The sequence below is a fragment of the Dicentrarchus labrax genome, unplaced genomic scaffold (assembly GCF_905237075.1).
Source record: "Dicentrarchus labrax unplaced genomic scaffold, dlabrax2021, whole genome shotgun sequence".
Lineage (NCBI taxonomy): Eukaryota > Metazoa > Chordata > Actinopteri > Moronidae > Dicentrarchus > Dicentrarchus labrax.
In genome coordinates this window covers 20,676,136-20,703,932 of record NW_026136705.1, presented here as the reverse complement: position 1 = coordinate 20,703,932, position 27,797 = coordinate 20,676,136, and the positions used below count along the sequence as shown (strand labels likewise).

At 39.9% G+C, this 27,797-nt stretch overlaps 3 protein-coding genes and 1 long non-coding RNA gene across 5 annotated transcripts; 2 read left to right on the top strand and 2 right to left on the bottom strand.

Annotated features, from left to right (window-relative positions):
• Positions 1-1,312: 1,312 nt before the first annotated feature.
• Positions 1,313-1,969, bottom strand: LOC127363745 (uncharacterized). The gene is made up of 2 exons (XR_007884937.1): positions 1,781-1,969; positions 1,313-1,637 (listed from the first exon to the last, which is right to left on the bottom strand). It is a non-coding gene; the product is annotated as an uncharacterized LOC127363745 (long non-coding RNA).
• Positions 1,960-13,536, top strand: ubtd2 (ubiquitin domain containing 2). Its single transcript, XM_051400581.1, has 3 exons — positions 1,960-2,120; positions 4,989-5,225; positions 12,060-13,536. The coding sequence occupies exons 1-3, from the start codon at positions 2,051-2,053 to the stop codon at positions 12,566-12,568; spliced, it is 816 nt and encodes a 271-aa protein (XP_051256541.1). The 5' UTR covers positions 1,960-2,050; the 3' UTR covers positions 12,569-13,536.
• Positions 13,537-16,155: 2,619 nt separating this feature from the next.
• il12bb (interleukin 12B, b) lies at positions 16,156-20,577 on the top strand. 2 transcript variants are annotated; one of them, XM_051400578.1, is made up of 9 exons: positions 16,156-16,313; positions 16,830-16,923; positions 17,051-17,152; positions 17,347-17,529; positions 18,487-18,592; positions 18,694-18,863; positions 19,022-19,182; positions 19,319-19,437; positions 19,598-20,577. In XM_051400578.1, the coding sequence occupies exons 2-9, from the start codon at positions 16,830-16,832 to the stop codon at positions 19,623-19,625; spliced, it is 963 nt and encodes a 320-aa protein (XP_051256538.1). In that variant the 5' UTR covers positions 16,156-16,313; the 3' UTR covers positions 19,626-20,577. The 2 variants fall into 2 exon arrangements, with proteins under 2 accessions (XP_051256538.1, XP_051256537.1); XM_051400577.1 differs by having other exon boundaries at positions 19,316-19,437.
• Positions 20,045-27,555, bottom strand: ublcp1 (ubiquitin-like domain containing CTD phosphatase 1). The gene is made up of 11 exons (XM_051400580.1): positions 27,418-27,555; positions 26,803-27,084; positions 26,318-26,409; positions 23,973-24,058; positions 23,731-23,846; positions 23,238-23,336; positions 23,085-23,122; positions 22,809-22,907; positions 22,078-22,194; positions 21,839-21,966; positions 20,045-21,643 (listed from the first exon to the last, which is right to left on the bottom strand). Exons 2-11 carry the CDS (start codon positions 26,954-26,956, stop codon positions 21,616-21,618), a joined length of 957 nt encoding a protein of 318 aa, XP_051256540.1. The 5' UTR covers positions 26,957-27,084; positions 27,418-27,555; the 3' UTR covers positions 20,045-21,615.
• Between the last annotated feature and the right edge of the window lie 242 nt (positions 27,556-27,797).

The following is a 27,797-nucleotide window of genomic DNA, read 5'->3' as shown; positions in this document are numbered from 1 at the left end:
GATGATCAGGGTTTCTAAGTAACTTCTCTCCTGCACATCTCCTTTCAGTTCCTAGCAATGGGAAATACTTGTAATTCCAGACAGCTTTGTTGTAAAATTACCCTCGCTATCCTGTTGCTATTGTGTGTGTGTGTGTGTGTGTGTGTGTGTGTGTGTGTGTGTGTGTGTGTGTGTGTGTGTGTGTGTCAAATTACACTCAAGTGTCTTTGGGACAGTCCTAAAGATAGTGACCGGGCAGGAGTGTGTCCATGTGGTGTAACATTGCAGTATTCAAGGGCAGAAATAAAGTGAGTAGAACAGAAGAGAGCAATATATTCATTTCACTCAGTGTTGTGAAATCTGATCAAGCTGTGCAATAAATGTGTGTGTTAACACCCAATAAGTAGTATAATAAAAACAAAAACCTCTCTGCAAGAAAGACTAACATAGAACAAAATAGGTGTCACAATAACCACATTTCACTCTGATTTTTATCTGCGATAACGAAAAAATAAATCTAATTTGTGTTCTTGTTTGAGTCAACAACATGGTCTAATCACTGAAATCCTACTATGCATGAGAGAATAGAACAATAACACAATTTAACTTTGTTTTGTAAAGTCTAAAACTAATAAAAGTATCATTTTAAAAAGCCAACACATATAAATTGTGTGCTTGTTTGAATCAACAACCTACCCAGTCAAAGCCTCTGTAACCCTGTGAGAGAATAGAGTAGCACATTTCACACATATGTTGTGAAATCTGATCTGCTTATACCAGCGGTTTTCAAAGTGAGGTCTGTGGACCACCATTTAATAAGATTTGGTACCAGGGTCCTGCGTCTGATAGGATTTTTCCAACAAAATCTTATAAAATGGGGGTCTACGGTTTAGTTTAAGGGTCCTTGACGTGAAGAAGTGTGTAAATCACTGACCTATACAACAACAAAAATGTTAAAACCTAAAAACATATAAACAATAAACAACATATCATCACTGTTATTATATAATCTAAGCATGATTTATATAGTAGACTAAGACTGTTTTTAAATTCAACCAAACTTATATTATTTATCTTAAATTGCACATGTACAGTTTAGTTTTTAAGGCAAACTGCTTAAAATATTTTAAATTGTACCATTGTACTTGCACATTGCTTATATGCTTATAGTGTATATATTTTTCAGTTATAGTTTTATATTTCTATTATATTTTGTAATGTTCTTATCTGTGACAAGATTGTACTTTTCTACAGGGGATTAATAACAGTATATGTTATCTTATCTTATATCTTATCTACAGTAATTAGACATAATAAATGCATATACTGTAGATATCCACCTACTTCATGTATTTAAAGTAATCATTAATAATTCTGTATTTATTCCACGACTCTTTGCATTATTGCATCATTTACAATTTACAGAAACAAGTGACTTGTATATTTCATGTTGTTGTTCATTGTAGATTTTTATGTACATTTATCCACATGCAATATAATAGAAGAGAATAGATTGGATGACAGTCCGCTGGTTAACATGAATCTTAAACACAGAGGTCAACAATAACAGCAGGAGGGCTTCCTTGACATTCAAGGAAACAAGGGCTAAGTCATTTGATGTGTCTTCTTCCTCCTCCTCAGGACAGCAAACAGCTTCTCTGAACACAAAACATAAACACACCTGTCAAAATACATTATCAACAGAGTCTAAAGCAAACATTTACTGCCCCAAAGAAGACATGTTTTTTTTTTTAACAGTGCACTTCTCCTTTGTTCTCTCCTCCATTCCTCTCTCGGTCACCTTGTAATGATGTGAGCCTCCGCCTTCACCACAGATGAAGAAGATGAGGCGTGCTGCGCCCCGCCGATGCTGAGAGGAAGGAAAGAAGGGGAGGAGGAAAGGGGAGGACTGGAGGGAAGGAAAGGAGGAAAGAAGGGAAGGGGAGGGGGGAAGAGAGAAAAAAAAAACGAGAGAGAGAGAGAGAGAGAAGGAGGGGGGGCTAGTGGATGTAGCTCTAGCTGTGGGCCGGGGGGTGAGCTACCTAGCCCGGGCTGCTCTGCCGAAACATCCATGGGTGGCTGTGTCGGGAGCCACCACGACTCCTCGGGCAGCTTAAACGAGAACTCGGACGGCACTGGAGGTAACTTACGGGGCTTATCGACGTCTTTATAGTGCCTACAAGCTTGGCTTTTTAGTAAAGAGGAACGAGGGGGGGGGAGGTGGGCTTCCTCTAGGCTTTCTTGCATGTTGTCCTGGCTGGAGGTCTCCTTCCCTTTCCTTTATACCCGAGCCAGACATAGCCAGAGACAGACACGGCAGCCCACCCGTGTATCCGCTCCACCACAGCGGGTCCTGGGAGCGAGAAAGGACGCCTCGTCGCTACTTTATAAACTGTGAAATATTTACTGTGCGACGCTGCCTCCCTTTGTTCTTTTGCTGTTGACTTAGCTAGCCGGCTAAAACGTAGCATAGTTAGCTTGCTAGCTTTTTTTTTCTCTGCATAACAAATATGGGTCACAGACGGAAATGGCATGCAAGGAAACGCACCGGAGTGTTTTCATCTGATTTTCAATTGTCTCCTGACTCTTGTTTGCTGAGCACAAGCTGCACTTGTTATTATTTGTCAGGCCTTTTTGTTTTTATTGATTGTTTTGTGTAAGCGAGGTGTTTGTGCATGTTTAGTTTTGGGGGGGTGGGTAGCAAAGAAGAAGAGGCGTCAAAACTTAAAGGGTCCTTCAGCTTCATGATTAAGATTAAGTATGTTTTGAATAACTGCGGTTATTTGGTAGATAAAGGCCTGAGAGCAGTGCACCATGCAGGCAGAGCAGACTCAGACTGCTGCAACATTGTGTTTATTGAGCAATAAACAGAAGTGCATGCCTTGCCTAAGGTTATGGGGCATGACAAGTCAAGCAGGGAACATTTTTAACTGTGGTTTTGTGCATGGAAATATGATTTAAAATTTAAATTTAAAACAATTCTGGTGACATTACAACTTGGATGATTGGTTAAAACCATCAAGGTGTGTTGAATTACATCTGGTGTATGTGGGGCTGGTACAAAAGCTGCCATATATATATATATATATATATATATATATATATACATATATATATATATAGTTTATAGAGGAGATGGAGACAGTGTACATGGTGCATCTCATACATGCAAAAGCATCCCTGCCTGTGTGGTTTGTAATTTGTTTTATTTATTTTTTTATGTTTTAAGAGGTTTATCAAGCTAAGTTACCATACACAAGTTTATACTGTAGTTTCCTGGTCTGAGGAAGGGTCCCACTACTGGCCAGTAAGGGTTAGGGTATTTTAATTACAGACTGGGAGATAGAGCTGTGCTTGGGGGGAGGGGGACTGGGCACTTAGAGATGCTGAGATAACCTTAATGTCCCGAACTCCTTCATGTCTAGATTACACAAACAAGTTTCAGAGATCCCTTTATCTGTGAAGGGTGTGTGTGTGTGTGTGTGTGTGTGTGTGTGTGTGTGTGTGTGTGTGTGTGTGTAGTAACAAGACACTGTCCAGTGTTAAAACGCATGCAAACAAGCAGCTGTTACTTGACACCTTGCTTGCTGATGACAAAGCAATTAGACCAGAACACGTGTACATTTCGCTGTTGCGTAGTTCAAACATATGGATATTTTAATATAGAATTGTCCTTTACACATACGGGCCTACATGCATCCCTATGGATTTCTGGGAATTACTGAAAAGCAGGCAAGTGTGTAAACATAAATTAGTAAATTGTGGGCCGACAGATGAGCTGGAAAGTGGGCTAATGTAGAATTATGAACACACAGCCAAGCAGTCAAGTTGACCATAACATACAAGTACATACATAGGAATTCAGGCAGGTATTTAAGCATAAATGCCCATTCATTCATTTTAATATACCTTCTATTCTCTGTTTGAGTTTACTGCTGTAACATCTAAATTTCCCCAGAAGCACCACTCAACCAAGGACCTACTTTCCCCTCCGTCCCTTGATTAAGTACCATAATCTGGTGGACATTTTTAAGAGAGACTATAAACAACCAAATAAAAACAAAAGTCAAAGTGTAACCAGTCTGTCAGTCAGATGTTTTATTTACTACAGTCAGCTGAAGGTTGGTGATCACATGGCACAGTCTGATAACAGTCTGAGTACATGTGTACCGGCAGCAGGTGCAACTCAACACCCTGATCTGTCATCCTCCTCTCTCCTCTCCTTTCCTCTGTCTCTGTTGTGCACACAAACACACACACACACACACGCACGTACAGACTGTCCTGTACCTGTCGTCCCCTTCGGTGTTGATCCAGATGGTGTTATTCATCAGCCGTTCTGCTGCAGATGGAGCACTGTAAGACGCTATAACCATAACCTTTTAACTGCGTTTAGTAACATAACACTTCTAGCATCAATTCTGCTCTGTGTGTGTGTGTGTGTGTGTGTGTGTGTGTGTGTGTGTGTGTGTGTGTGTGTGTGTGTGTGTGTGTGCGCGCGCTCTATGGATATATAACAGGATGGTGTAGGCTGTTTAATCTGTCATCCTAGCTCAGTTTTGCACTTTAGTGATCTTAAATGGCTGATGCTTTGTTTCTGATAAAGCCTAACTCTTCTTATTCCCTCTTTCTCCCTTACTTCTCATTTTTATCCACGATGAACTCCCCCACCTTCTCTCTCTCTCTCTCTCTCTCTCTCTCTCTCTCTCTCTCTCTCTCTCTCTCCTCACACACTGACTGTCATCTTCCACTCCATTCATGCCTACTTTCTGTTCTCTACATCCCCATTTGTTTCTGTTTCCTTATCTATTCTCCTCTCTGTTGGTTCCTTTATCTATCCCCATTTTTCTGTCTCTTCTTGCATCCTTCAATTTACCCCACCCTCACATTTTCTCTTTCCATCTTTTCCTCTTGCTTCCTCTTCTTCATCCCCCCTCCCACCCAACTGTCTTCCTCTATATTTCTTTTCTCTCCATCTCTCCTTTCCTCTCTCTCGTCCTCCCTCCCAGTGGCTCTAGGGCGTAACCAGCCCCTGAAGAGAGAGCGGCCTAAATGGAAAAGTGACTACCCGATGACTGAGGGCCAGCTGCGCAGCAAGAGAGATGAGTTCTGGGATACGGCGCCAGCTTTCGAGGGCCGGAAGGAGATCTGGGATGCGCTGCGGGCTGCGGCCAGCGCCTTTGAGAGTAATGACCACCTGCTGGCTCAGGCCATCCTCGATGGGGCCAGCATCACACTGCCACACGGTAACACACATCTCCACGGTGGTGGATGTAGCAGACATCTCATAGTGTTTTTTCTATTCTCCATGAAATACCCCTGGGTGAACTATGTAGGCCATTGCATTTGATGATTACCATCTCAAGAATTTCAACTCTCTCTTCCCAAGTTCTCGAGAGCAACTAAAACCCTTAGCTCTTAGCTGTATTGAATTTCTTTGCAGTTTGAGGCTGTACTTAAGGCTCCAGATCTTGTTTTTGTGCTAGATTATATGTGTATGAACACTAAGATTTGGAATCCATGCAAGAGGCTGAAACTTAAAGGCACACTGAGTAGGATTTTCCTAAAAAAATCCCTCTGAATCATCACTCCTGACCCACTAGAAGTGATGTCTGTACGTCAAGTAATATGAGGACATATTCATGATTATCCCAATAATGGAAATTCACAATGATAAACTTATCTTATTAGTGGGTTTCATGCCAATATGCAAGAATATGGTGTTCCCATCCCTAGTAGTGTGTACAAAAATTAAAACATTTGCTAGTTAGAGCTTCTTAAACATTTTAGGTCATACATGATGAATATCATGATTGAATATCTTTGGGTTTTGGTCTGTTGGTCAGAAAATACAAGGACAGGACATTACCTTGGGCTGTGGGAAATTAAACAGGAATATTTAATTTTTTCCCTTAAATCTCGAAAATAATCAGCAGATTAATTGATAATGAAAATAATCATTAGTTGCAGTCCTACGTTGATGGACACTGTTGTCCCACAAAGGAAAAAAGGAGCTACTCACAGCTGGAAGAATATTAAAACTAATTGTGGATGGTGGTAGAACGGCTCCAGGAACACCACAGAAAGCAAAAACATAGCAATTAATTTCCTTGGAAATTTGAAAGTTTAATCAGTCTTGTTAAGGGTAAGTATGTAAAAGGATGAAGTACGTAAAACTGCAAAAGCAGTATACAAATATATAGTTTATACTGTATACAGTTGACTTGCTGCATTTCTACCTACCAAATACCATCTACAACTATTAGATGTAGGTGTTGTAAATAGAAAATGGAGCGCACATTTTCTTGGTCTTTTTCCCGCCTCAACTTTGAGACTGATTTTGGTGGATAGTTTCAGAACAGCTACCATGTTTCACAAGTTCAAGTTGGTGTAGGAAGAGTTCGTTTTGCTCTCTAGGTGAAGGAGACAGCCGTCAATCATCTACTGTGCAGACCACTTGAAAAAACATCTGTCCCAAGCTAATGCGGCTATGGCTGTTCAAGAACAAACAACAATTGTGAGATGGCTTTGCCAGGCCATGACATACATTCATGCCACCCTCAGAAGCTAAAGGGTGTAGTAAAACCTCCCCAGGAAGTGTCTTATACATTCTCTGTAGTTTCAAGTGTCATCAAATGTTGAGGTTTCATTAACAGGAAGTGAACTTAACCATACATGACAATTCATTTCTGCTTGGGTGAGTGGCCTCTGTGCTGCCATTTTTTGTAGCTTTAAATGTTTCCTGATTCCAAGCAATTACAAGCATGTTAAAATGACTCTAAGTGTATCTCAATGTCTGCATTTTAGAGCTATTAGGAGGTATATACCGTAGAAGGAATCAATGAATAATAAATGAAAAGGGGTGTGTCCTTGGTCTTCTGAAAGTAGGATGTAAAGAGGTAATAACTCACATAAGTATACCAAAGATAGTGCATCTTCTAAAACACAATGGAGTGCATCCAAACAACCAATCAGTGCAATTGACGACAGCTCCACACTGTAATTATCAGCTGCTTGAGCAGGCTTTCTATTTATGGATGTGCGTCATTCTCTTTATTCCTAATTCACATTACCTCAGAGTCATATGAGCTCCACTGTGGAACGGAAAGGTTATCTTTCTCTTGTTAAAATGTTGCTGTGGTCTTGAACGGTGACGTATTCCGTCCTGATGGTGGCATTCTCAGTTTCTTGTTTCACCTGTTTCTCCAGACTTTCATATTAGACTTTATATATAGTATGAGAGCAGACAGTGAAAGTATAAGCTGCTCGGATAAAAAATGTGTTTATAAAACTTGTTAATGTCCATATTAGGACCACGTACCTGTTATACCATACCACAATGGTACCACATAATGGGCAGTGTATATTTAAATTCAATAAATATTATGATGGTAAGCAGAACCTTTTTTTTTTTTACCAACTTTTTCATACTTTTTTGCAGGTGAACTCTGCAGTAAAGCAGAGGTGGGCAGAATAATCCCATTAGTAGGCCAACAGGGGCACTATATCTCAAGGTTTTGAAGATAACTACCTAAATATGATTTTGTTTATAGCAGTGCTGACAAACAAGCTTTTTGTGCATGTAAACATAGTCAGTGTCTTGTCCTGCTCCATTCTTTTTAGTAGTTTGTCCATGTCAGATCCGATCCTGCTGGGCTGCAGCTGTGGATTCCCCAGGCCTGACATCACTGTTTCACTCATCCAACACACTCCGGTACAAAGAGCAGCCAGATTACTTTGTTTTTTTACAACTCACAACTTTATTTCTTTCAATTGCTCTCTCCATTCCAGTTTAATTTGATTGTTTAACAATACATTCTTGGCATTGTTCCACCACAAGTAAGCAGCTCACAGTAGCTGTCAGATATATGTAGTATATGTAAGTTATTGCACTATAATACGACTATTACTATTAAGAGTTAGATTCCACTTTGTGTTAAAGACTCATTGTGCTTTGTGTGGTTGACAGGCAGGTCTGCACACTAAGTGGAGGAAATGGGGGGGTGAAGCTGAGTAGACAGTTTATCTAGAATGTCGTGCCACTCATCTAGGTCTGCAGCACAAGAAACAGAACACTTTGCTCAACTTAACAAGAGACTACAGCCATGCTAGCAGCTCTGTTAGGCTTAGTTAATCGTATTGGCATGCTCACTTTTGCTACTTGGCACTTACCAGCAAAACTAACTACTATTTTGTGTTATTTGTTTATAAACCAATGTATTGGACAGAGCATAATTTTGACTGGCTGGTGCTAGAGGTACCACCAAAATAATTACAGTTCATCCTTCATCATAATTGAGACATTTCACTCAAAACTTAATGGCCTGATAGTGACACCAGATGAAAAGTCAGTGGGATTCATCCTCTGGGATTGTGACTGTCACTATAAAATTTCATGGCAGTATTTCCAATAATTGTGGATATTTGAGCCTTGACCAAAGTGGTGGACAGACCGACATAGCCATCTTTAGAGCCATGCTGTTAGCATGGCGAAAAATGTTAGGTTGCTGTGGGTAGCAGCAGTTTTTTTTTAGAAGCAGTCAGTGATCTAAGATCTTTTAAAAGCTCCATTACTGTACTAAAACGTATTATATAGTGCAGACTTTGTTCTTGCCATTCAGGTAATGGAGCTGAGTATTTAAGAGTTCTTAAAACTCCCACTGCATTCATAATGGAGATCACTCATTAGAGATGTATCAATTAATGGGCTCATTTTTCACTGTAATCACACTGGAGACCAACTTGATCTGTGGTAATCAAAAGTTACTCTGTGAAGCAGAAAGTGGGACCCGTTTGCATCAGCTTTTGGTCAACATGTTGGCTTCTACCCAACCTGCAATAAATGAAAAAGTCATGTTCACTGATTCACATCATTGTATGCCTTATGTTCTCAGCTTTAACTAAAACTGCTTTTTGGGTGGTCATACAGCAGTGCAGCAACTCAGCATTTTTCACACACAGAAAGGGTTTTCCTGCTTTGATCATACACTGTAATCTCTTTGATTTAGTCCAAGGCTGATTCCCCCCCCACCCCACTCCTTCAATGTGAACTCTTGTCTTTAATGAAATCCTACAACCAAAGGCATTAACACCACCTGGAAACTATTAGCATTCTTCAGCTGAAGGATAAACACTAAGGTGGAGCCAACTGGTGAAGAAAAAAAGCAAGTAAAATATACAAACCTTGAGAGTCTTATCCAAATCATGTTTAGTGAACCATGTCTAACATTTATCTTGTATTTATATTAGCCTTTTGTGACATCGGCTATGATTGCTTCCCCACATTTGGCTGTCTCTGCTGGTGCATCACTGTTATATGAAAGGAATTCCAAATAAAATTGTATTGTTTTTTTTTTTTTTTTTTAATTTTTCGCTGCTACAGCACATTAATCTGTTCTGTAAATCATTTGTTCTGTGTACTCCTTCGAGAAAATAATCAGAAATTTGGATTTTATATTATGTGGTTTGATGAACGGACCCCTAGTTTTCCATTAATTTGACTGAACAGACAGTAGCATCAGCGTTCAGTCAGGAAGTAGCACAGACTTTGAACAACAGCCCACATTAGTTGTCTTATTATTTAACTTAAAAACGTGAACACACGTCTTGTCCTGCATTTTAGCTTGTTAAACAAGCGACCAAACAGTCACCAGGAAAAGTGCACTGCTAACATTAGTTTAAAGGCTAAATAGCTAATTAGCTACTCCACTGCAGCCCATTAAACAGCATGCAAATGTCACTTTGGTCCGGTTAGATGCTGGTGTGGTCCTTACTCTCCAGAACCATTAACACACGACATATAGCCTAAAGTGCAAATTTGTTTTCTTGTAACACCGGTAGTCTGACACGCCCCTCCAGCCAGCTGAAACGAAAAAGGAGCGTTTCTGATATTTCCCCAAACACCCCTCTTTTTTTTTTTGTCTTCCGTTTTTAATAACTTTTTAAGATATATATTTTTTTTAGCTTTTATAACCTTTTATTAGACAGGAGCAGCTGACAAGAGACAGGAGAGTCTGGAGAGACAGAGTGGGGAAGACAGGCAGCAAATGGCTGCAGGTTGGAAATAACCCAGGCCGCTGCGGTAGGGACACAGCCTTTGTACATAGGGACCAATACATGTACATAAAGGAATGACTACATGTGATTGCAGTTGGACTTGAATACATTTGTAATTAAACTGGCCTAAAAAACAGCTGAGGTTAGGAAGCTGGTTTATTTGCATATTCATTTTTCAGTTCAGTCATACAACACATGTTTGAAGTGTTTATTGCAGCAGTACAACATAGCTAGATTTTGGCGTCTAGGCTCCAACCTCCCCGCAGATATATGTACATAGAGATATTGGCGAGTGATGAGCAATACCTTAAATCCCTTTCCGGAGCCTACAGGTGGATGCTGGGGAGGTGGTGGGGCTTACAGCAGGAGGCAGCAGTACTGATTCAGGGTAGCAGCGGTATTGACGGAGCAGAGGGAGAGCTGGGAAATTTTGCAGCTCAAATAGATCGCCAAATTGGAAGGGTGTGTTTGGTTTGTCATTATGGAGAGTGAGGCATGTCACTTGTGTGTGTGTATAGCAGTGCAGCTGAAGTTGACGGCCTGAACTAGCCCACAGGCGTCGCTCCATTTATGTTACCTTAATGTAATAAACATGTTAAAAGCATTTACTGCTATATTTCACAATATAGAGTAATATGTTGTTATGGGGTTGAAATCACTTTTGTAGTTCTTTTCACACTAAGTGGTTTAAGAGTGTACTTGTAATCCATATTATTTAATATTTTAGTTTTGGTTAAAGCTCTCACTTTCTCACCTTCACTCTCTCACTTTCATATTGACTCTGAAAGTCCGTGACATTAAGGCAAAGCGTTTCCTTAATGTCCTCTCTTTGACCACAAAAGTCGTAATCTAGAGAGCCGAGAGTAGCGTTCTATGGGCCTCTGCTCACTCATCTCAGTCTTACTTACCACAACCCCTATTGTCCCTCGCAAGTGGCTTGTGCCTCAATTAGTCACAAAAAGTCACAAAACGCACGAGTGGTGCAGTGACCATTTTAGATGCCATTTACAAAAAAAAGAGTGTGGAGAGGTGTTCTTGCTTTTGTGGGGAGTTGTACCCTGGTCTTTTTAATCATTTGGTTGTAGTTTTTAAGAACGGGAAGGGAACTGTCATTCTTTTCAAAACTATTCAAACACTAAGCATTGGGGACAAATTGGCTGTTTTAATTTGTACTCATAAGGGTAAAAAAACAAAGGCAAGTGTGTGTTTAAAAACACCCATTGCCACACTAAAATTACTTGGTGTTTTCAGGTTTGACAGTAGTGATGTTAAACTATTGTGCAGGGAAGGGTGGGCTGTCTGAAATCCCCTTAGGGGGCCCCCCCACCCTAAATACAACTATATTAAGTTTCTGTTTGAGGAATAACATGATCTCTTCTCTACAGCTTGCTTTATTCCCCCCTACTCTTTTAGTATATGTCTGAATCACAGTGGTGACATAGTGCATCTTATGTAGTACTGCAACAGACACACGACATTCCCTTTACTCCTGCTTTCACTCTATTAACTTTATTTTCTATTGAGTCAGACTCTCATTTCTCCATTTCTTTATGCCATAGCGAACTGAATTGGAAGTCAGGCTTTGGCTTTGTTAGTTGGAAAAATGATGTCATCCTTTGACTTTCAGTTTCTGATTGCAAAAATGAAAATATACCACTAAAACATTTATTTAAATATAAATTTGCCGAAAAGTTAGAGTAGCAATGCAGAACAGTTGTGGGATTACCCAAAATGTTCATTGTAGTGGTCAATTACTTTGTATTGGAACTTCCCAGTTAAACATTTACCTAGTGTACTAAACATAACTATTCATACATGCAAGTTTTGTTTATATTGGTGCAGTAAGTAACCTGCTGCAGATGATGGTTTATAGCTTCCAGTATGTGATTCCTATCACATGACATACCATGCATAAAAATGTGCTGTGGCCCACCAGACTTTTTAATGAAGCCTAAGATGAAACTAAAATGTTATCATAACTGTTGGGAATCATGACCATAACTATTGTTTTCCCATTCTTTCAGGAGCTCTGACTGAATGTTATGATGAACTGGGGAATCGATACCAGCTGCCGGTCTACTGCCTCTCTCCTCCCGTCAACATGATTGAAGAGCGCTCTGAAGAGCTTGACGGTTCAGATCCAGATTCCGGGGCCGCAGACCCGTCCACAGGTGCCAGTGACCCCGCTTCAGGAGGGGAGTGCCAGCTCCGGCTCCGGCTCTCCACGGGCCGCGACCTCCGGCTGGCTGTCCGTTCCACGGATACAGTGGGCATGATGAAGCGTCGTCTACAAAGTCACGAGGGTGTACCTGCTGCAACCCAACGCTGGTTTTTCTCAGGTCGGCCACTGACAGACAGGCTGCGCTTGGACCAACTCAACATCTCCAGGGACTATGTAGTGCAGGTCATCCTCAGCCAGCCTCCGCCGCCAGAGCCGGTATCAACACCAGGACACACACCAGAGGCCTCTGGGCCAGTGGCCATGGAAGCAGTGGCCACACTGCCGCAGGAGCCCCCACCAGTGGAGAATTAACTCTCCCCAGCCTGGCAGCCTGGAGGTGGCAGTATAAAAGGAGGACGATAACAAGGGAGAAAAAAGAATGAAAGTTGATTCTGACTTTTCTCTTTTGATTTGCACTCTTCTCTTCTCTTCTCTTGTTATTTTTGCTGAGAAGGGCTTTGTTTGGGCAGAGGTTGGCTGTCTGCTGGAGCAAAAGGACTCTTGAATTGAGAAAAGACTCTTCTTTTTGGTTTTACACGTTGAAATTTTGACCTTTTTGAAGTCTTTTTAACTCTTCCTATGGAAACCAAACATCAAAAAGAGAACTTTGTCCGATGGCTTAAAGGGTTTTCATAGCAACACGGATGTTCGAATGTTTCTGTGTTTCGGGTTTTGTTTTTAGTTCTGCTCGCTCACGAAGCTGTCTCAGCAGAATTCTGTTAATGAGGCTACAGGGTTATACATACACTTTCATTACAAACATGTCCAACACAGGCAGGTTAGAAAGAAGAAATCAATCAATTAATCATGACAGTTATCTTTAATTAAATGTGAATCAAATCAGGAATCACTTCCTCACTTGGGGATTAAGTCAGTATGCTAACAGCTGTAAAGAAAGGTTCGTATTGCGAGCTAGTAAAACAAATGTGTCCTCCCTCTTGTCAAGAGGTTGCAGTCGGGGACGTGACAATGTTTTACCAAGCTGCCGCTGGATTAGACGCTTTATTGAATCCTGCTTCACAGAACAATCAGAGCAATCCTGTAATGAACATTAAGGTTGTCGGCCTGTGTGTGTGTGTGTCTCTGTGCGTGTGTGTGTGTGTGTGTGTGTGTGTGTGTGTGTGTGGGGAGAATAAGCGTGTGTGCGTGGTTGTTCATATATGTATGTTCAAAACACAACCACACTTATTCATGTGGCAAAAGGATGGAACATCCGAAACACAGTTGCATATTTTGATTAAAAATAGAATGTTTTTAATTAAAATTGATCATTGTTTCTATTCCCTGGTCTCTGTCTGATTGTTTGCTTTGAACATTTTCATGGTTTGATGTAGAGCTGGGTTCAGAAATTATAACACATTCTCGTAGTCTTTTGGCGTCTGTTTATGGCTTATAAGGTTAAAAAGGCAAAAACATAATATCTCAGATCTATAAAGAAAGGACATTGTAATGGAGCCCATAAATATGTGATTCCGCCAACTGAAAAGGTATTGTCCTATTGAAGACATGTTTACCCTTTTCCTTAAAAATATCAGGATTTATTTAAGGAACGTAAAATACAGTTAAACACATTCACCTTTTTCATGATGACAATGTTATCTTGTGACATGTATTGTAAAAGTACACATAATTCCCATTCCAAGTTCAAAACACAGATCAGAAGAGACAAGAATAAATTATATTTGAGAATAAATGTTTGTATTGAGAATTCCCCCCTTCAGAAGTTAGAAAAGTTTTCCACCCCAATTTTTCTTTTTATCAGTCATTACCAATGATAGGGTAGGAAACTAACAAGAAGGATCCAAGATGAATTTTAGTGAATTAAAGGTAAGCACGATTGCATTAACAACATTTTTCCTAGATAAATCATATTCATTCAACTTCGTTTCACCCCACATTTTTCTAGAATAATCCTTGCAGCACCTCTAATTGTTTGATTCACAAACCAAAAATGTTAAAGCAGTTGTGTGTTTATGGGGAGTTATATGTTGGAACTATATCCTAAAGTCTTGTCATCACCAGGAAGCAAGCGGAAACATGTTAGCCTGGCAAAGTAATTGTTTCAACACATAAAGGTTACTTTTAAAGTTGGTTAAAGGATTGTTTCACCTTTGGACCGCCAGGCAAGCTGTTTCCCCCTGCTTCTAGTCTTTATGCTAAGCTAATTTTAAAAAGCAGCATCAATCTTATCTCACTGCAAGAAAGCAACTAAGCAAATTTCCAAAAATGTGACATTGGCTGACATATATGCTGATTAATATGTTAAGCATGTTAATATGGGCATAGCTGATTTAGAGCTTGGGCTCTTGTTTTAACAGCAATAATACTTTATAGCAGCCCAGCTTCCCCTTTGATTTCCTCCTTTCCTTATTAAACTTCCTTCTTTTAAATCTACTGAACATGGAAAATTCCTTTGATGCAAAGAGGACTTCCAGAGAGAAGTAGCCACTGTAAACAGTGTGTTTGAAACAGTTGCTGCCGACTGGTATTCCCAGATTTAGAGTAAATAAACAAATGTCGTTCAGCCAGCGATGGACTGAGGAGGGAACTAACCTTTCTGTAAAAAAAAGTCACTAAACTTGTGAAAAACAAGTTCTCGTGTGTAAATGTAGAGGAAGAAGAGGAGTTAATGGAGTTTGATGCTATTGAATGTGAAAGGTCATGTTATATCCGTGACAGGCAGAGGGGAAGTAGATACAATATATGGTCGTGTGGCATTAGATTTGAAATCTTTAGTCCTCATAGTTGTCCTGCAAAATGAAACAGATCAGTAAGTTTTTTCTGGGAAATACCTTTGTACACACCTGCTTGCAGTTACTGTATTAAAGTGACTCTGTTCACAGTGCACACCATCTCAATATAGTATTATTTTTCAGTTTTACAGATTGTAGCAAGAGTGTGTTGAAGTTTGTAATTTTATAAGTGTATGGCACTGAGGTGCAAAGAAGCAATGAAATAGTGTTTCCTTTCCCAGCAGCACTCTAGTAAAAACACCATTACATAGGTGAGTTTGTCTGAAACCACAAAGCACACCAACCTTGAACAATAGTCATCTATCACTTTTTCTTTTTCATAAACACATAGCGATGTTGAATCCAACTAACGACCTTCACCTCTATCTATAATTAAGTTAGTGGTGTACTTACAGGAACTAGTCTGCTGGCTTTATTTACACATAGACCTACACTGGCATAGTTAAAGGTTAGTGGTTGAAATGTAATGAATGATGGAAACTCCTCCATAAATCATTGTACAGGTAACTTCCCAAATGTATTAATCACACATTTGGATTTTCTAAATGGCCAAAGGACATTGTGTTCACAAAACTTATTCAAGGAGTGGCCTTTGATGTTTCTTTTCAAAAGGTTTTTGTCTTTTATTTCATCCCATTGACTCAATTCTCTTTTCCATTTCAATGGACTTGTCATTTCTCCACACTTTTTCTTTCTTGTTCTTGTTCCTGTGAACTCTCATGACCAATTTTCCAAGGTACCTGTTCAGTTTTCATTCATCATGTGCAAACACATGAACTTTTCCAGTTCCCTTTCCAAGGTTTCTGTATCTCTTGTGGTCCTGACTTCCCTCCACAATGGTCACAAAATCACACACGCATCCTCATAATGGAATATGGTATAATATGAATTGTTCTTTTGTCCTCAGCAGTTGTCATCTTCCTCTTGGAATGCGTAAATTGAGGTGAACAAAAGAGGATCAAGACTAAAAAGACAAAGCAGATGATGAATGAAGAAATTACGGTGATCTGTTCCTCTGCTTCATAAAGAATTAGAATTGTGCTATGGTGTTATGAGTGATCGTGATCTTACATCATCACACTTTCAGGTAATAGACCTCAAACATACACACACACGGAGTGATGAGGTAGTTCCTCTTGTCGGGCTTTTTTAACCTTCTGCTTTTGGACTGCATAAATACAGCGTGCTGAGTCCATGCAGACAGACTGAACTTACAATCAGCATAGGCATCTTACCTCTCTGGTGTGCTTATTATTGGCTCAGTGTTCAGTTTTGAAATCTTTGGATCAAGTTCAGCTGACAAGGTAAGATATACTAACTCATCTCCTGTTAATTCTCCTGATATGTTTTTTTTTCTCCAGCACTTTGTTCAGTAGATAATCATTCTAATGAATAACATTTGTTTCATTGGACTCTTCTTAAGTTAGAGTTTCATTGAAAGAAATTGATATTACTGACTCAATACTCCAACTGATATCTACAAGTAGAATTTAAACAGCTATATGCTTTACTTCAGTTGTTCCCTAGAAGGAGTTGCGAGATAAATCTTAGGGGTCTCAAGATGATTTCTTCTTGTAAATCAGTGGCTAATTTGTCTTGTTCAGCATCCTAAACATGATCCAAATAAAATAAGGAAAAAAGGGTCACTGGGAAAAAGGTTGTGAACCACTACTTTATAGTTTTTTTTTTAATACTATTTTGGGAGTCTTTATACTATGTATACCTTATACTCTTCATACAAGTCTCAGCCTTATAGGATATTAAAACCAATAAAAAATAGGTTCCAGTCCGTGTACCTATCTTATTGTCTCTTCTTCCAGATGCGTGTATTGCTCCTTATAGCCCTGTGTGCTGGACTGGGCTGGTCCAGCTCTGACAGCAACCAAGTGAAAATAGAGACTCTAATGGATAATGGTTAGTAACTCCTCCTTTCTCCACTTATTATTCCTCTTTTTTTTCCATTTGTGTCTTCACCTCACATACCTGTGGGCATAAATGTTTCAGTGATTCAAGCTGGTCTGTGTTGTTTTTTTTAAACTAGTTCTGGTCCTGAGGGTGCCCAAGAGAGAGGGCAGCAGTGTGTATGTTCCTCTGACCTGTGGAGAAGCTTATCAAAACCAGCCTGTGTTTTGGAAGAAAGATGGTAATACAACTATTACTACTACGGTTACTAATACTACTAGTGATATTACTTCTTCTACCACTAGTACTTTTAAGAGTTCTTGTGCCAGTATGTTGGATACAATACCATACAATACTAATAAATCTTAAAAAACAGATTACGAAAAACTTATTTTTATGTCACTTTGAAGCATTGACATCATGTACTTGTCTCAGGCATGGAGCTTGAGCCAGCTCTGCAGGGAAACCAGGTCACTGTCCTGGTGGAGGAGATGGATGGAGGAAACTACACATGTCACCTCGGCCCAGACGGAGAATATCTCAACCACACTGTGATCCTGATCCAACTAGACCAACACAACGGGAGTGTCATGCTGGAAGAAATATCATCTAGTGAAGGTACGATAAGACAGATGAAGGGAGTGATGAGGGAGGGACAGAACAAAGGAGGTACACGTTGAGAGAAAAGACAAACAGAGAGCGATACAGATTTGTTGTGTCATTGGACCTGGCTTGCGGTATTTCACTGGAAGAGATATATGATAGATGTCAGTGAATAGCTGAGATAAGAAAGATGGTGGGAGAGGGAGATGAGATGGGGAAAAAATAGAGCAATGTAGCGAGCTGTGGCCCAGAAGCAGACAACATCCAAAAGATAACATGAACAGTGGGGCACATGAAAAAAGGAAATTAGATAAACGGAAGATCAGAGGTTGAGTAATGATGGGAGGGGAAGATGCAGACAGAAATATGGAGAAATACAGAGAGGAAAAAGAGAATAGCACAATTCTTGGTGATAATTGTATTTGCTGTACCATAAAGAACACTTCATGTAGTTTGTGGTTGACACAGGCAGGGTTTATGTCATACTAATCATTATGTTGTTGTGCTATTGGTTCTCAAAAAAAGAGACCAAACTTCTTGTTTCTAGTCCCCAAAAGTATTTTCTTTCCTCGATCAAAGCCTCTTTTGCTTTACTGTTTTTTAAGTTAGGCCTTTTGCCACAAACTGCGAGAACCAGTAAAAGCTCTGAATGCTTCGGCACTGTTTGTACTGAAAAAACATAATCCTTTCTTCAGTTTTGTGCCATAAGGCAAATGGGCTTTTTATGCCTGATTTCATGGAACAAAATGTTAGATATAGTGTAGCTTTATCAAGCTTGCAATACTCCCCTCAGCTGTCTGGCTTGTTCACAGTAATTAAATGAATGTCTTGAAATGAATCTCGCTGATCTTGCTTGATTAATTGATGTTTAAATGCTGGGAACTACAAAAGACAGTTCACTGAAGCACAAAAGGGAGATTTTCACAAGAACATTAGAGACTCAGAGTGCTAACAGTGTCTCTGTTCCTCCAGGTCACATCCACTGTTCAGCACTTAACTATAAAGGCTCCTTCCACTGCACCTGGACAAGAAAAAGCTCCAGATCCGACGCCACTGTGCTCCTGGTGAAGGCAGAACGGTGAGAACTAAATTTCTCACAAAACACTCGTCTTACTCGCTTAGAGTTGACCATGTATCCTAGATAGTTGCACTGTACCAACCAGCTTGTCTTCAATCTAGTTATTTGGAAAAGATTACCTGTGAGCTGAGTGCTAATGGATCAGCGATTCACTGCCAGGATTCCAGCTGTCCCTACAAAGAAGAACAACACAGCATCTCCCTCACCATCTACATGCGTAGCTACTGTCGTCTAGAGGCCTACACAAAGACTTTCCACCTGAGAGATATTGGTAAGGGACTGTGTTTTAATGTCTCAGGTATCTACTTAGGTATAAACAGAATTGCTCCTGATATATTTGGCAACTACTTTTTGACCAGTGTGTGTTTCAAATAGTTCCTTTCTGACATCTTTATCCACCTAATTCGTCTTCTTCCTCACTGTATTTAGTGAGGCCGGCAAAACTCCCTAACCTGCGCAACAGTGACGGGACTGTGTTCAGCTGGAACTACCCTGACTCCTGGGAGAAGCCCGAAACGTACTTCAGCCTGGAGTTCGAGGTCAAGGTGGTCCCCAATAGAGAATCCTGTCACAGTGACGATTTCTTACTGGTAAGATTCCATGATCCATTCATGATGGAGATCAGATTCAAGTTACATTTAGCTACTGTAAAAAATGAATTTCCTGATGTCCAGTTTAACCAGTTATTTTTGTCGTTAATATGTTGCCTCTTTTCTTGTGCAGCAGCAAAACAAAATTGATGAAACTAAGTTTGAGGTCAATGTGAAAACCAAGAGATATGTTTTCTGTGTGCGAGCTCGGGACAAACACACCATGGGGCTGTATAGTCACTGGAGCCACTGCACGTAAGTATACCGCTCGCAACATTGGGAGTAAAAATGGTTTTGACTTGGTTTGTTAGATGTAATGTGTGTGAGAGCTTATGATTTCTCCAAATAATATCAAGTCATGCCACTAACACTGATCTGATCCAAGCTGATTAATTCCAACCTGTTCTGCTTCCAGAGTGAACAAACATATTGTGACCTGCTAGCGTTTTACGCTGGACTGCAGCCAGAAAGGAAGGAAGGACACAAGGATTGAAGACATTTTTTTCCCCTATTTTTTAATTCTCAAAATCTTTTTTAAAGCAATGCACAAAAATTAGAGTGCATGTATATCTGTACAGTATTTATTGATTTAAGTTGTCTCTTTGGAAATACAGTATTTTGTTAAAATTGTTATTTGTAATATGACTGAAATCAATTACTCATTCCTTTATGCCCTTTGTAACTCTTATTTATAACTATCCTTGCAGATTTTCTTTGCTGTTTCTTAACATGACATTAAAAATGTTCATTTACAGCACTTTTTGGTCTTTTGGTCATTAATTGTGATGAAAGGAAAAAAAAGAAATATATTCTGTGACTACTCCTTTTAAATTACTTAAGGAACAATGAACAATACAAGCAATTTAGGTACAAAAAAACGGTTTATTGTCATATTTACAGCCAGGATGTCAGGGATGTGATGAGGAAAACACAAAAAGGCAGATCTCAAGAAATCATCTCAAGAACTGACTTGAAGGAGTTGAATGTCCAAGAGAGCTGTAAACCTGACAAAATCTGAAAACAAATCACATCCCTGATGTTTCCACAAGCTTCGGGTGCTACTTGTTCATAAGGTGGGGCACACTTTCCCAAGACACTTCCCCATCTTCATCCATAACTTAAAGTAAACATTGACAATAAGTGCAAACACATTAATGAAGATGCTACCAAAAAAAAGAAACCGTAAAATGTACATTATGTGTTGTCAGTTTTCTGCATTCCCATCATCATCCCTCATCCCCACTTTGTTCATTGACATTTTGATTTACCAAAACAGTTCAATAAAAGCTCTAAACAAAACACAGACTAATGAATTCTGCATCAAAAAACAAATACTAGAACTGATCCTTTACGTGTATCTGAGTGTGTGCGTCCAGAGATGCAACAGAGCTGGTATGTAACAATGGAAATACATTTGTGGGCAAATATGCACAGACACCCATCCACCCATGGAAATCTGACCATCTATGTGCCTACAGTACTATGCATGTACACATTATACATGTACGACATCCTCCAACCCACAGACCTGTGTCCAGTGACCCCTGCATACAAATAACAGGTTTTCCATCAAAAAATGCCCGTGACAGTCAATTGTTTTGATGTAAGGATTTTATGCTACAAGTTTCGATCTGAATCTTTAATGTAACAGTAGCTTTGAGGCTTATTGCACATTACTATCAAACTGTGTAGGTTGCAGACATCAGTTTGATGCTCAACGACTTAGATTTAGACCATTGCTCTCAACTCATTCTGCCATTCCAACTTTAAACTGTAATTAATCACTACAATTTGCACAGAATGGACTTGCCAGATGCAGTTAAAATTGTAATTGTGGATATATCCTCAGTTCTTAAACTAATTTTTAGATACTTATAACTTGCTTTTATGAATTATTTCCTGTTGAATTTTCAACTTCACACTACATAGAAAATGCTGTGAAAATGCTGTAAACCCCACCAATCTGGAAGACCAAGCAGGTTGAAAAGATCTCAGATATTTTCAGGTACTATTTTAACTGTGGATTTCAAGGTGTAGTCTAGACTCCTGACTGAAGCAGGTACAGTATGTAGAAGTTTGTGGGTCACGGTGGCTCATGGCATGCAGCCCCAAACCTATGAGATGTTTTTTTTAACCTGCACAGGTGTACTTTACAATTACCACACTGACTGATAGTGACTGCCATTATTATTGTATAATGCAATATTTGAAAAAAATGTGCAAGATTGGGGAGAGACAGAACATGCAAATATAGAAATTGGGAAGCCCATCTCAGTCCTGAGCTTTTGAGTGTCAGTAGCTTTAGGGTTAGTGTAGGATCTGTTATAAGGTTTGAAAATGAAGGACTTGTAATAGCCAAGGTTGTGTGTTTGAGAACTCAATGATGGGATGGTAGCATCCAGCCCAAGTCTTTGCTGAGGTTGCACTCCCTCCTCAGTGGTGCTGCCTCTTAGACAGGTACCTATACACACACACGTTTCATATTTTAGACACATTTCGGTGAATTTATATTAATTTCAGAGAATGTGTGTGTTATTGGATGTACATTATGTAGGCATTTTTAGGTATGTTGGCATATTTGTCTTGCAAAAGGAAATCCAAGGTGCTTCAAACATGCACTATGTCACTAACTACTGTTTAGCATATGTGTGCCTACCTCTCCCAGTGTTTGTGGTTGAGTCCACTAAAGTCCTCAAGTTTGGCAATTTCTTTGAGGTACTGAGCTAGTTTATACAGCTCCCTGTCCTTCTCCCTGTTCAGATGGGCCTTCATGAAGGGTCGGATCTAAAACACACACATAGGTTTCAGCAATATGTGTGATTAACGCTGACAATGAGGAGGAAGGAGAGGGTCAAAATAATGATAATAAAAATCATATAGATGCTGGCCGCCTACCTTTAGCCCATTTTGTGGGTTCATGAGGAAGTTTCTTCCGATGTCATCAAACATAATGGTGTTCTTCCTGTTGTAAAATTCTCCGTACTTCCCCCATACCACACCCAAGGGCTTGACCTGGAAACGTGAATGCCATCAAACACATCATATCAGTGCGATCAATTTCACACAAAGCAACAAACCTCAGCCAAAACATCCATGAAGAGACATGTTCATTCTGTGCGTGTGGCCCCTTTCTCAAACCGATTCGTCACCGCCAGCACAACAGTGTCACTCACTCTACATGGAGTCAGACCTACAGCTGAGGAGGGCTCTCCAGAATATGATCAAACAGACAAAGCAAATGTCGCTTTTCACCTTATGCAGGAAACAGCCCCTACCACTGTTGAGTTAGATACCATGTTTGACAGACATTATGCTGTATATATCTTTATACTGTTGTTACATGTAGAGTTAATAACAAAAACTGATGTTTTCCCCTTTTTATAGTTCTGTCCTCACTACACATGCTGTGATTTATCAAAAACCATTGTAAAAAGGCAGTGTTAAGTGTAGCACGAATAAGGCATAATCCAAAAGGTGAACAGAAGAAAAAAACTTTACTGGACAATAAATAACTATAAATGTTTTCTTCTGCTTTGAAAGATTGTTTATATCAGTAATGTGTAACTGCACCAGTGAAACGGGACAATACTTTCATTTACAGTATGAACAGCTGTGTGTGCACCAACCTCCACGACCCCTCTCTTAGGGGTGTGTACCGTGATCATTGCTGCACTGTCCAACATGAACGTAATCTTGTAGTTAGCGTTGTCTGTCACTCCCAGCTCCTAAACACACAAACACACACAGGCAGTAAGTAGTGTTACCTTCTGTTCCCCTCTAAACCCAAATACTGTAGGTTAAATTGATTAACACTGCCACCTTTTGGCAAGAAAGGGGTATAGTGCAGTAATGGTAAATGATGCATTTAAGACAACACAAAAAAGAACAAGTAAAATACTTGCTTTCATTTTGGCATCAATCCACTTCATACTTGTCGCAGCTAAGGAGAGAAAGTGTATTTGTAAAATGCACAAAGAGGAAATAAGATATAAGTGAAGTAAAGAAAGAGAAGAGAAGAGAAGAGAAGAGAAGAGAAGAGAAGAGAAGATACATACACCAGATTACAATGTCATAGTCCTCATAGGCTGATGTTAGAAATTCGTGAAGGTATGGTCTCATCAGCTCCTGACCCGTTTCTGCACAAGACTTGTGATCTAAACACACACAGGAGACAGACATCATGCAGACATCAATGCCTAGAGTCCTAGCTTAAACTAGCAAATGATAGGCTAACAAACCGCGATTGATTTATATTTTGCAAAGCATCTTGTTCCTTCTAACTACCATTACAGGAGGAGTCAGCAAAATACATATTTTGAACCCTATGAGCCTCTCTCACTCAGATTGCGCCCATATAACATATGTATGTATACACATGAAGAGAAGAAAAAGTGGACAGGCAGTATTGAAGTAATGTACAATTAGTAACTGTTTGTAAGTGAACTTACAGTGCTTACTATTGGCATGCTATGATTTAATGTGCCATACAGTCAGTGGTTTCCCAGACAAATTCTTAAAGAGACAAATGTTGGCATCACTGTAACTCACCGAACAGTGTATAGTCCACATCCAGTACCAGGAGCCTCTTTCCTTCTCTGGGAGGGTTCAGCTCCTCCACCTTATAGTCTTTCACTCTGCGGGCTATTTTAGCCAGGTTTTCCTCTCTAGGGACACAGACCAACATTTCTTTCTCAGACACACACATAATGTTTTCCTCATGCCCTCTCACAAATTGCATCTATTTCTATACAACCACAGACACATATATGATATAACATAAAATATGTAACCTGTTTTCCACTTCAATGACCTCCTCCTCGATGTCAAAATCATTGACCACGTCATCGTTCTCTGGGGGAGGGGCTAAAACGTCTTCCTTCAAAAACAAAACACATACAAAGTTAAAGTGTGGCAGTCAGCCAAGGGGAACTTCTAACACAACACAGTTAATTAGGGCTACAAAAATGACAACACTGTAGTCAACAGCGAGCAAGATCATCACAAACCACTTGTTGAGCAGTTGATCAAAGCTAGTTAGTGACCCAAAGTCTTAAATAGTACAAAAACATGCCTATCTTGTTATTCTTTCAGTAGCTATAATGTTTGGTAAAACTGGATATTAGCAAGTCACTCAGGCTGATAGCCAGTTCACTGAGCAACTAGTCCTTAGTCATAGTCCCAACCAGATATTAGTGATGGGAATTCCAGCCAGATGATCTGGCTCAGCTCAGCAATAAGAGCCGACTCTTTAGGCTCCTTAGCGGCTCTTTATTTAGTACCACTTCTGGCTTGTATAAATGAGCCAAATTTAGCCATGTTTTGACCTATAACTGGTATGTGTGCTCACATATCACTCAAATTATTCAGGGTAATTATACTGAACCTTATAATTTCCAGAATACCATAGTTTGACATTATGCTTGGTATAAACACCTCACATCATGTAAAAACATTAAAAACATAATACATTACATGTGTACTCAACGTTTTATTTGTAGTGAACTATGTCTTGTAAGTCTCACCATGCTTGGATTATGAGATGTTTCTGGATTGTATTTAACAAATACATTACAGGATCATCCTATTATTCGAACTTGTGTTCATTTACACTACCAGTCAAAAGTTTGGACACACCTTCTCATTTAATGTTTTTTCTTATTTTCATGACTATTTACATTGTAGATTCTCACTGAAGGCATCAAAACTATGAATGAACACATATGGAATTATGTAGTAAACAAAAAAGTGTGAAATAACTCTAAATATGTTTCATATTTTGGATTCCTCAAAGTAACCACCCTTTGCTTTGTTGACAGCGCTGCAAACCCTTGGCCTTCTCTCAATGAGCTTCATGATGTAGTCACCTGAAATGGTTTTCACTTCACAGGTGTGCCTTGTCGTCAGTGTTCATTTGTGGAATTTCTTGCCTTCTTAATGGGGTTGGGACCATCAGTTGTGTTGTGCAGGAGTCAGGTTGGTACACAACTGACAGCCCTATTTGACAACTGTTAGAATTTATATTATGGCAAGAACCAATCAGCTTGGTTGCTGATTACTTTAAGAACTGAAGGTCAGTCAGTCCGGAAAATTGCAAAAACTTTGAATGTGTCCCCAAGTGCAGTCTCAAAAACCATCAAGCGCTACGGCGAAACTGGCTCACATGAGGACCGCTCCAGGAAAGGAAGACCAAGAGTCACCTCTGCTGCTGAGGATAAGTTCATCCGAGTCACCAGCCTCAGAAATGGCAAGTTAACAGCACCTCAGATTAGAGCCCGGATGAATGCCACACAGAGTTTTTGTAGCAGACACATCTCTACATGTGCAACTGTTCAGAGGAGACTGCGCAAATCAGGCCTTTAGCTGCTAAAAAAACACTATTAAGGAAAAGCAACAAGCAGAAGAGATTTGTTTGGGCCAAGAAACACAAGGAATGGACATTAGACCAGTGGAAATCTGTGCTTTGGTCTGATGGCTACCACAGCATCCTGCAGCATTATGCCATCCCATCCGGTTTGCGTTTAGTTGGACCATCATTTATTTTTCAACAGGACAATGACCCCAAACACACCTCCAGGCTGTATAAGGGCTATTTGACCAAGAAGGAGAGTGATTGAGTGCTGCGCCAGATGATCTGGCCTCCACAGTCACCTGACCTAAACCCAATCGAGATGGTTTGGGATGAGATGGACCGCAGAGTGAAGGCAAAAGGGCCAACAAGTGCTCAGCATCTCTGGGAACTCCTTCAAGACTGTTGGAAAACCATTTCAGGTGACTACCTCATGAAGCTCATTGAGAGAATGCCAAGAGTGTGCAAAGCAGTAATCAAAGCAAAGGGTGACTATTTTGAAGAATCTAAAATATAAAACATGTTTTGAGTTATTTCACACTTTTTTGTTTACTACATAATTCCATATGTGTTCATTCATAGTTTTGATGCCTTCAGTGAGAATGAGAATAAAGAAAAACCATTAAATGAGAAGGTGTGTGTGTCCAAACTTTTGACTGGTAGTGTATAAATAATAAGAAAACAAATAAATCTGATCTCAGATGGGAGCCGGCTTCACTTCACTTCACAACACATCACTACAAGATATCTTTAGAGTAAAGTTCATTTCTGTATCACGCCGTCACCTACCAGGCTCTCCTCTCTGGTACCCATCATCATGATCTTAGTGTTAGGCTTGAGCTTCAAAGAGCCCAGCTTCACCTCATCCTCTGCTGTTTTACCTGGAGGAAGGAATTAAAGAGAAGGCATGAAAGAAGAATAGTGAGATTTACTCAGCTAAAAAATAATAATAATAATAATAATAATAATACATGAACTAGAAATCAATTATAGGCTACAGACAGATGGAGAAAATTGACACTGATGCAATTAACAGGCTGAGAAATGAACAACATCAGATAATTATGAATGTGGATCAACACAGCCAAAGCTAGGGCGGATTTATCTGATCAGAAGTGTATTCAATTCAGGAGAGAAGTTACAGACACATTGTTAACAGTAATGCAAAGGTGAAAAGTCCTGATACCTTGCCCTCCTTTTTTAGATATCTTACAGCATTATTTACACTAGCTCCCCCAGTTATTACACACTTGTGATCCCTGACGCCCTCTCACCTTTGACCTTGAGTCCCAGTAGTTTCTGTCTCTCTGGCAGCACTCCAGTCAAGGTCTTAATGGACTGTTTCAGGTCCATCACCGTGTCCTCCTCAGACAGAGAACTGATGGAGTACTCCTGACCTCCCCACTTTATGATCACTGATACTGACATGGCACACACGGGCTCTTCACACACATGCACTCTGCTGCAGCTGGAGTAAGGTATGCACGCGCACAGACGAGTGCACACGCTTTCAAGCAAATATTTCCAGCTACAGTAAGAAACATGCACACGTACACCTTGCAAAGAGAGGAGGGAATGGGCAAAGTAACAGGAGAGGTGTCAGGATGCCACACTGTAACTGGCTGTAGCTTTGAGCACAACATAGAAAGAAGCTAATAATGAAACACACAGGGGAAAACATGACATCGCTATTGTAAAGCATGTGTTGCTTTGGCTGGACTTACACAACGGCCAAATGCCACCTAATCAGAGCAGACACTGACTGTGCCTGATGTTGATATTTTTAGCATGAGATGGCTAACACTGACTAGCAACAATGTAAACACGCGAGGTGACCAACCAACTAGCTATCATTAGCTGACTAAGCTACACGGCCCGGGTATCCTTACCTGGTAGAGCAAGCTAACAGGTAATGGTTGGCAAACGCTGTCAAATTTCGTCGAAAAGTTGAATGAATGAGTGAAGTTTGCCGTTCGGCTTCATTCATCGAGACGCGCACACTCTGTTCTTCCTGGCGTCCCGAAATCTGCCGGTAGTGACGTGGAGAAGAAAGCTTTGTTACCATAGTGACCATAGTTCAATAGATTAACATAAAATCGTTTAAATGATAGTTTCCATTTACTTGTTTCCCTTCAACGCCGTCCTGTAAAAATAAGCCAAGAAAAAAGAATAATAGTAATAATAATTTTTAAAAAGTTCGGTTTATTTTATGCTTTAGACATGTTCTCTGGTTTATGGACAGAATAATTAGGTTTACTGCCAAGTACGT

Excerpts from the sequence above, each read along its gene's own strand:
- ubtd2 (XM_051400581.1), top strand. The coding sequence starts at position 2,051 with ATGGGTGGCTGTGTCGGGAGCCACCACGACTCCTCGGGCAGCTTAAAC. Across the intron at positions 2,121-4,988 it reads GAACTCGGACGGCACTGGAG|TGGCTCTAGGGCGTAACCAG; the intron begins GTAACTTACGGG and ends CCTCCCTCCCAG. Across the intron at positions 5,226-12,059 it reads CAGCATCACACTGCCACACG|GAGCTCTGACTGAATGTTAT; the intron begins GTAACACACATC and ends CCATTCTTTCAG.
- il12bb (XM_051400577.1), top strand. The coding sequence starts at position 16,830 with ATGCGTGTATTGCTCCTTATAGCCCTGTGTGCTGGACTGGGCTGGTCC. Across the intron at positions 18,593-18,693 it reads CTCCTGGTGAAGGCAGAACG|TTATTTGGAAAAGATTACCT; the intron begins GTGAGAACTAAA and ends TCTTCAATCTAG. Across the intron at positions 19,183-19,315 it reads ACAGTGACGATTTCTTACTG|CAGCAAAACAAAATTGATGA; the intron begins GTAAGATTCCAT and ends TTTCTTGTGCAG.
- ublcp1 (XM_051400580.1), bottom strand. The coding sequence starts at position 26,956 with ATGTCAGTATCAGTGATCATAAAGTGGGGAGGTCAGGAGTACTCCATC. Across the intron at positions 22,908-23,084 it reads GGATTGATGCCAAAATGAAA|GAGCTGGGAGTGACAGACAA; the intron begins GCAAGTATTTTA and ends TTGTGTGTTTAG. Across the intron at positions 21,644-21,838 it reads AACCACAAACACTGGGAGAG|GTACCTGTCTAAGAGGCAGC; the intron begins GTAGGCACACAT and ends GTGTGTGTATAG.